At 36.7% G+C, this 9,596-nt stretch overlaps 1 protein-coding gene across 1 annotated transcript; it reads right to left on the bottom strand.

Moving 5' to 3' along the window:
- Window positions 1–392: 392 nt before the first annotated feature.
- LOC115953282 (pentatricopeptide repeat-containing protein At4g13650-like) lies at window positions 393–8,002 on the bottom strand. Its single transcript, XM_031070879.1, is given in 6 exon segments — window positions 393–969; window positions 2,009–2,986; window positions 3,220–3,849; window positions 4,368–6,650; window positions 6,653–7,583; window positions 7,721–8,002. Coding segments are annotated over 3 exon segments (3,222 nt in total). The 5' UTR covers window positions 7,847–8,002; the 3' UTR covers window positions 393–969; window positions 2,009–2,986; window positions 3,220–3,849; window positions 4,368–4,485.
- Between the last annotated feature and the right edge of the window lie 1,594 nt (window positions 8,003–9,596).

Genomic DNA, 9,596 nt, shown 5'->3' with positions numbered 1-9,596 from the left:
AAGTAAATTTATACAAACTACATTTTTCATTCTCTTAATTTTCTTCAACTAAACAAAAGAGTTTTCATCCTTCCATTTTTCCACCCCCAACCAAACACCACGAGAGGAAAACTAAAATTTCTTCTATTCTCCTAATTTTCCATCCCCTCAACATTTTTTATCTTTTTATTTTTTCCACCCACGCAACCAAACGAACCCTAAGGATGCTTGCATTTGAGCAATCCCTCCTTCAGATAAATATTCATTTTACTTTTAAAAAATATATAATGAAAGCATTCCATTCTGTGTATAATGGTCAATTTTCAACTCATGACAAGTGGACATTCTCACTAGAATCACTTTTCAAAATACAATGGTAGCTAAACCTACTCACTACTCCTCTCATTACAATCTTTTTTTTTTTTTTTTTGGCTACTTTAGGAGTAGGACTATACATGTGGATCGAGCCTGGACTCTCCCAACTGGGAGAGCCAGACGTGTCCACTAAGCTAGAGGCTCAAAAACCTCTCATTATAATCATTGTACACAGAATCTGGCTCATCACATACTCATCACAACTAAGTATATTATAAAGCCTCTACTTTACAAATATCCAAGAACCACATACCATAACATCATGAAACTGTCTCTTCAATGTTCACAGTTTTAATGGATAAAGGGGCTCCAAACCTCTTCCCGTGCCTAAGTGATGGCGTTACAGAGGAGATTACTTTCAAGAACAGAGACGCAGATGAATAGTTTCAGGGACATGGGGAGAGCCGGAGAGGGATGGCTCTCCTTGATGCTAGTAATCATGTTGACCATTTTCTGCACTTCTTTCAATGATCGAAAGAGAACAGTTTTCTTTTTCTTTGATCTTGGACTTGCCTCTAGGTGGAGGGCAGATGAATAAAAACTCTCTCTTTCTGGGACCTAGGTTTAGGTGCCATTAAATAACTCGTTAGTCAGTAAAGTCCACGGCAGGTGCTGCTGTTGGTACAGAAAATAACACATTTTCAATGATAATCATGATTTGCATAATCCAACAAACACACAAGTTGTTAAACATTATCAAACATTGTCATAATCTGTTATAGTCATTACATAGCATTGTCATTACATTTACTCATTTTCTGCCCATAATAATTTTACAACCATTAAGTATTAACAGAGGCAAGGAAAACATTCCCTAACTGCAGATCCTAAAAGTCCTAAGTTAGATGCATTAGTCCTTTTCCCTTACCGCATCTCATCCACATAAGTAGGCATCCAATTGCAAATATCCAAGACACTACAATGCATATCTTATAGAGTCACTCTTTACTCCGATACTTCCCAATAGTGCTTTCAAACCTTACATTATTCTTCCTTAATTCTAGAATCATAACTTTACCATGCTCACATGTGCCCATCATCAAACCACTCAAATATTTGCACCCCATGTTTTTTTTTTTTTTTTTTTTTGGATAAGTCAAAAAAAAAAAAAAAAAGTGTCATTGCTGCATAAAGAACCTTTTTTTTTTTTTTTTTTTTTTTTTTTTTTTGATAATCAAAAAATGAGTTGAGGGGGGGGGGGGGGGACTTGAATTGACATTTTCCACCTGGGTGTGACTATAGAGACACCCTACATGTTGGGCCCGGGTCTACAGGAGCAAGAAATCTGGATGAACTATAGCTGTGCACCTAGCCCCATCAAGGGACGCTAGCAAGCATGAGCTTGGGATTCAAACTTGGGACCTCCACCTCCCAAACCCATAGGAGTGAGCCCATGACCACTAGACCAACCACCCCCCGGTGGTGCTACATAAAAAACCATGAGTCATAACAACCGTCAACTAAATATTAAAACCTGGAAATTCACTTTACAAATATAATCACTTTCACTTAAGATGTGAGGTAGTTCACATTTGTTTTATTTTTTTTCCTTAGAGGCCTTACCTTAAAGGAGGCATATCAAAATGCCTATAAAGTGGCTACATACAGCAAAAAAAATCTTGAAGCCTTTAAAAAAATAAAAATTAGTACTTACCCAATAATTTGCACATCCAAAAAACTGCCATGAAGAATTATCATTATTCCATGAAATTACTTGCACAGCTCTTCTCCCACAGTAGTAAAGTCTTCTTGTTCAAGAAGTTACTGTTGATAAAGAGAGCTGATCTCATAGACGCACTTGTCAAGGAGAACATTTTTTTTTTGATAATCACTTGTCAAGGAGAACATAATCAGGTGGAATTTGGGTTTTAGCTTTTCATTGAAGTTCTTTCTCTCTCTCTCACTGCCAGATGGAATTTATGGATTTTAGGCCAGCCTCTACCCCTTTTCACTCAATATGGGGAGGAAGGTAATTGTCACATGTTTCAACGTATGCATGTGACAATTATTCAGTGATATAGCATGTCCTCTGCCAAGTCACCAGCCTTAATTTATCAGTATCACAACTGAGCAATATAACAGGTAATGTCAGCAAATATGATCAAGTTTAGATTCAAATAGAATACAATTCCCAGCCAAACACAAAATAAAATTCACTAGTCAAAGCACTGCAAAATACAAAACCCATAGACCCACCACATCATTCCACCTCCAGCATGTTCCCATCACTAGAATCGGCATCGTAAGGCAACCCAAAATGGTGATCTAAGAACAAATCAACCCATGAAGCAAAACAAACAAAACCCATTCGCCACAAATCGACCAAAACAAACAAAGAACTTTAATCAGAAAAACAAAATAAAGCAAAACAAAACCATGCTCAATTTGTAAATTTGTGAGCTGAATTGTGATAGAGATAAACCACAAGAGGTAATAATTACCCTAAAATAAAATATGTACCAAAAACTAAAAAGTTTCAGTGTAAACAACTTCCTAGTGGAGAAAATTTAGAAATTGCTTATTGAGAATAGCAAAGAGAGCAAGTGCAAGCTGACCTTTTGGTTTGCATGCTCTTTCATCCACCAAAACTGATAGGCAAAATTAGACCTTCATTCCTGCTTTAAAAATGGCCCTAAAAATAAAGATCTTTCACATTATCCAAACATGGAGAGAAAAAAAATCACAACAAAAGAAAAAGAAAACTGAAGTGCAATATTGATTACTCAAAGGAAAGGAGAGACTAGTGATGGAAAGAGAAACTCAGACCAGAGGCAACACCGTGTAATGTCCAAAGATTAAGTAGAAAAGAAAAAAGAAAAAAAAAGCACCAAAACAATCTTGTGGAAAGGGTTAGGAGGTCATTACCTTCACTAAATTTTGATTTTTCTAGCATATTTCCACCAAATATGCAGCTGGTTAAGCTAAGGGGATGATGCTGTGCTAGGCAAGGGTGCCCGAATGCCTTTCTTTGTCTGAAATGAAGGGATCATTAGATTGACAAGAAGGTGTTTTGAATTTATATTTTTCCCTTCATTTATTTATAAGTTTTCCATTAATGAGGTGGTGTATCTCTGTGTTTTTGAGAATAATTTCCAAAAACAATCTGAAAACACCATTATGGGGGTTCTGAAAACTTTTTTTCCACAGTTCTTTCTGAGGTAAGTCTTCCAAAAACAGTTTTTGTTAAAAACCCTTTGGCAAACACTTTTTTTTTTTTTTTTTTTTTTTGTGGTAATGGTTTAACTTTTTTTAAAGTGGAAAACAGTTATTTGAGAACTATCCCAATCAGGCCCATAACTATGCAGACAGAATTTGATGAGAGAAGTCGTTACAAATTATCGTGCTCAATATTGTGTGCCCCCCTCCAATCTTCTTCAGGTTTCACAATCACTGGTACCAGAATTGAATCAGGTCCAGTGCAAATAAAGTAGTCCTTCCAATCTTTCTAATGTCTTCAAAACCCATCCATATAACCCTGAAGAAGAGTTCACTTCCCTAAATGTGCAACAATCAATTAGAAAAAAAATAAAATGTGAGTATACAGTATTCATATCTACTGAAAAAAACACACGGGGTTTCATTTCATCTACTTTTTGTTCATAAAAGTTTAATAGCTGACGGAAAACGTAGTTGAACATAAGCAGATGAAAGCTAGATATGTGGCATAAATTTATCAGTCCAGTTCTTTTCTTTCCCAATGTTTTCTGTTCCAAGGCAGTGGAATTAGACATCTGTACTTATAATTCCTCAAACACAACAACTTCCACAGCACCCCAAGTTTTTAATCAATGCCAGTATTTTGATTGTTCAAGGTATTTGATAATTTTTAAAATCTTATTTGTCACAATGAAACACTTAAAAGAAAGACAGACAGCCCGAAGAAGGCTGACTGCAGTGGACAAAAGAAACTTAGCATCAAACATGCAAGGAACAAATGGTGTCTAGATGAAAAATTATGGAATCATTGATGTACAAAGTAGCAATAGTAAAAGAGGTTGAGGTTGGAGTCATACCAAAATCTTCAGGCAAAGGAAACCTAAGTAGAGGGCACAAATCCTACATTGACAATAGATGCATTTTGTAGGCTCCAATGAAGCTCCTCTTCTCTTGATATACTTTCTCATGTCACACTTACCAGTAATCTCTACATGAACAGGTACCACCTTCAAAATGATGAAAACGATATGCATCCCTTACTACAATAGCTCGATTTGAAATCTTTGACACATACTTAATCCAATTATGGCAATCATTACAGACACGAAGATTCTTAATCACATGTATGGGAATTGAATTAGACAAACTAAGGAGTCCAAAAGTAATTGCTAACTTCTCACTATGAATATATATTGTTGGATCCTTATGGCCTTGCTCTATATCATTCAAAAGGGCATACCGGTCCTGCACATAACCAATATTAGCTGCTTGTTTATTCAAATCTCCTAAGTATTCATATATCTTATCCGCTAGTGGGTGGAGACGGTCACCAACAGAAAAGGCATGAACTGAGTTCTTAATTTCAATCCAGCTACGGCCAGGCTCTTTCTTCACACCCATATTTTTCATCCTTTGCCTTGTCCTATCCCTAGAGTCCCATTTTCCAGTCACTGCATATATATTTGATAAGAGAACATAAGTGGCTGAGTCTTGAGGTTCTAATTCTAGTAGATGACAGGCAGCAAACTCTCCAATTTCCATGTTTTTATGAACTACACAAGCACTTAAGAGGGTCCTCCAAATCAGAGCATCAGGTTTAATTGGCATATCCTCTATAAATTTCCTTGTATGACTCAAAAAACCAGCCCGACCAAGAAGATCCACAACACATACGTAATGCTCAGGTTTAGGCACTAAGCCATGCTCTTTTCTCATTGAGTCAAAGTAGCCAAGCCCCTCATTCACCATACCTGCATGGCTACAGGCTGACAAAACTCCCACAAAGGTAACATGGTTTGGCATCACACCAAGCTTTTTCATCTCCTGGAAAAAATCGAGTGCTTCATTACCAAATCCATGTTGAGAATAGCCTGTAATCATGGCATTCCAAGAAACCTCATTTTTTTCAGCCATTGCATGAAACTCTCTTTTGGCATCATCTATGATACCACACTTGGCATACAACGTGACTAAAACATTAGAAACCTCAATTTCTGAATCATAACCAGTTTTGATAATCATAGCATGGATCTGCTTCCCTTGTTTAGTATTTGCTATTTTGGCAGCTGCACTAACTGCAGAGATAAATGTGAATAAATCAAATTCTACTGTAGCTTTTTTCATTTGAGTAAATACCTGCAGTGCTTCCTCACAGTACCCACTCTGTGCAAATCCTGATATCAATGCATTCCATGATATATTATCTTTATCATCAATTTTCTTGAATGCTAAGTATGCTTCTTCTATTCTACCACATCTAGCATAAAGACTAGCAAGTGCATTACCAATTGAAAGATCATCTGAGTAACCACAGACACAAGATTGAGCATGAATTTGTTGTCCTTGATTGAGTGCTTGAATACCGGCACTTGCACTGATTGCACTTGAAAATCCAATATTATCAGATTGGATCCCTCGATTTTGCATTTCTTCAAAAAGTTTAAGAGCTTTGGCAAACATATCATGTTGCACATAGCCTGCAATCATAGCTGTCCAAGAGACAACATCTTCCTCAGTGAGTTTTCTGAGGATTCCCAGGGCAGTGTCAAGTTTTCCATGCTTAGCATACAAATAAATAAGCACACTGCAGACATACACATTGAGCTGAAAGCCAGTCTTTATAACTTGACTATGAATCTGCTTTCCTAGATCAAGAGCTCCCAAAGCAGTACAAGTCCTCAGTATACTAGGATAAGTGAATTGATTGGGTATCATGCCTTCAATCTGCATCTGTCTAAATATCTCAAATGAATCACTCAAATTATTTAACTGCCCATAAGCGACTAGCATCACATTCCATAGGACCACATTTTCAGTCTCTGTTGTAAGGAAAAATTCACTGGCAGTATCTATATCTGAGCATTTCACATAAAGATCCAGTAGAGAACCTTCAAGAATAATATCTGAAGACATTCCACTTTTAATTGCATATGAGTGGAGCTGTCTTCCCATATAAAGAGATCCAACAGATGCACATGCACTCAACAAACTTGCAACTGTCACGCAATCTGGTTTCAAGCAATCAAGCTGCATTTTATTAAACAATTCCAGAGCTCTATCACTAGACCCACGCTGAGCAAGCCCTGAGATGAGTGAATTATATGAAACCTCATCCCTGTTTCGCATTGTGCTGAAAACTGTTCCGCAGATATAAAGTTTCCTGAGCGTGAATACAATGTCACAAGAGCGTTGCACACATATGTTTCTGATGAAAATCCCACCTTAAAAACAAGGCCATGAAGCTGCTTGCCCACCTCAAATAACTCTATCTTGGTGCAGGCACTTAGAACACTTGAAAAGATATAAGGAGTAGGGGCAGTTGCTGATGTCTGTATCTGGCAGAACAGGGAAATACATTCTATCTCATGTCCATTCTGTGATAAGCCTGACATTATTGCCACCCAAGAAACACTATCCTTCAAACATAATCTATCAAAGATCTTTTTAGCAGAATCTATAAACCCATTTTTTGAATACAAATCAATCAATGGATTACATACACGCGTACTAGCACCAAAACCATGATAAGTAATCCTAGCATGAATCTGATGCACATACTGGAAAACAACATTACCGCCACCACATGCCCTTAAGACTCCAGCAAATGTCATTTCATCTGGAACCACATTCTCGGCTGTCATTTGCTGAAAAAGACCCAATACCCGACCACTCAACTTGTTCACCACAAAACCATTAATAATTTTATTCCATGAAGACACACTTCTGTCACACATTTCATCAAAAACCTTAACTGCACCATCTAAATCACCGCACCCCATGTAAATATCAATAATTTGGTCACACAAAACGTTTTCCAAATCAAAACCCGACTTCAAAATCTTCCCATGAAGCTTCTGAGCACTTAATAAAGACCCAGAATTGTAACAGCCATCTAAAAGCCATAGATAGGTCTGAGCATTGGCACGAATTCCACGCGTTTCCATGACATGAAGAAGATCAATTCCCTCCGAGCTCCCATAAGTTTGTTGTTGTGGAAATTCGTCGAACACATGAGATACGGCAGTGCTGCTAAAACTAGCTAAATTCTTTCTACTGACATTCCCACGAACATACTGCAACAATTTGTGTGTGTATATATATATATATATATATAAGAAAAGGCAAAACCAGGAATGAGAGATATAAAATAGATTAGAAGCAATATATATATATATATATATATATATATGGGGTGAAGTCAAGGTGTTACCTTATTGAACTTTGAAGAAGTGTGTTTGAGATTGAGATTGAGAGTGGTGGGGTATTTGAATGCACGCGGGAAGTGATGGAATAAGGAATACGAGAAGGAAAGTGGTGTGAGAAGAAACATGGACATGGAGGATTTCTTGGATTAGAATCACTCATCCACTGCACTGCAGCGTCTATCTAACTTAACTCTCTCTTAGCATTCATGGCTACAACCACCAGTTCAACCGTACAAGAAGAACACGCAAAATCTACGTTTAACTTAAACTGTTGGGGTGGCCGCGGGTACTTGGTTTAGTACAAAGGAAAATAAATAAGCAATAACCATTGAAAAAAAAAGGGAAATTCTTCTTTTATTAAGAAAGTAAGCTACGGTAGATTTCAGTTAATTTAATTAGTAAAATTTTTTATATCTGTATAAAATATTTGGAATTTAATCTCTATTTATATTAAAAATTAATTAGTGTTTTAGTCTGATGATAAAAAGTAAATGGTGAAAAAGAAAAAGATATTAGGATTTTGGATTGAAAGTTGAAATTAATGTTAATACTGTAAATATCATTTTAAAGAAAAAAACATATTTTTTTGACAATTCATAAAGAATAATACTTTTTGTCATTAAAATTTGGGATTGTTTTCATTTTAGTTTTTTAATTTTCAAAATTTTCATTTTAACCCTTCATGTTTGATTCCATTTTCATGTTAGTTATGTCATCTAATTTCGTTGTTTGTAGTATATTTTTCTAACTACAACAATGAAATTATTATATTCCACAGCTAGGAATGTCCACAAGTGGGCCAATTAATTTGTTTTACATTAATAATTCCATTCGTGTTGGATACATGGATATTGAATTTCAATTATAGATTTATAGTGGTTTATATTTTGGATATTTTAGTGGTGGCTAGGTTTGGTGATCAGTTTTACTAAGCATTGATGAAATTAAGATAAAAAATAGTAAGGAAAATTATTAGTTTGCATTCCAGTAATCATGTAAAATTTATATGGTAGACTAAACAATACTGTAGACTGATCAGTGAATATAAATCAATAATTGTCCAAACGGTAAATAGCAATAAATGGAAATCACCATCATCCATTTTTCTGATTGGTTCACGTACAACTCTAAATTGAGAATATTCTTAATTAATTGATGATATGAAAGCCTTGATATAGATTGCGGCGAGATCAAAATTTAGCTTTCTATGATGAATAGGCAGGGGAATGTCCACTAATCAAAGTTTGTTTAATACGCTTTGCAAGTCTTACTTGCCTTCCCCATACCAATGAAAAATGAATACTGTTAACGTATATTATGTTATGGGCTTTAGGTCCAATTAGGTTACTTGTATAGCACACTTGTACTTGTACTATACTCTGCTTGTACTGCACACATATGCCTCCTATATAAAGACAGTGATATATATTCTTTGATTCATGAAATACAATACAATTATTCTGTATTTCTAACATGGTATCAGAGCCACTGCTTTGACCTTTTCTTAGCAGTCTTGTCTTCATTAGTGTGACTCCCTTTCTTTTACTAACGCTTCCGCCATCACAACTGCCGCCGCAGCCTCTCGCCGTTGAACCTCCGACGTCATCCAGCCGTCGTAGCCGTCATACTTGGCTTCCAGACCTGCAGCTGCCGTCGTTAAGGAGTTTCACACTGCACAGACCACTACTCTTTGCATCACCGCTGCGAATATTGCTCCGATTTCATTTTTGAAGGTACCACTGAGATCGTCCTGCGCCGATCTACAAATTAGTGGAAGCCTCGCCGCCATCGGAGACCGCACGCGCCCCCACGCGCCGCTCAAAGCTTCTGCGACGCTGATCACGCGCCACCACGCGCCGCCGTTTCCTTGCACGCGCCGTT

Source organism: Quercus lobata, chromosome 7 (assembly GCF_001633185.2).
Source record: "Quercus lobata isolate SW786 chromosome 7, ValleyOak3.0 Primary Assembly, whole genome shotgun sequence".
NCBI lineage: Eukaryota > Viridiplantae > Streptophyta > Magnoliopsida > Fagales > Fagaceae > Quercus > Quercus lobata.
Note: the sequence above shows the minus strand (reverse complement) of the source record. Positions and strands in the feature narration are given on the sequence as shown.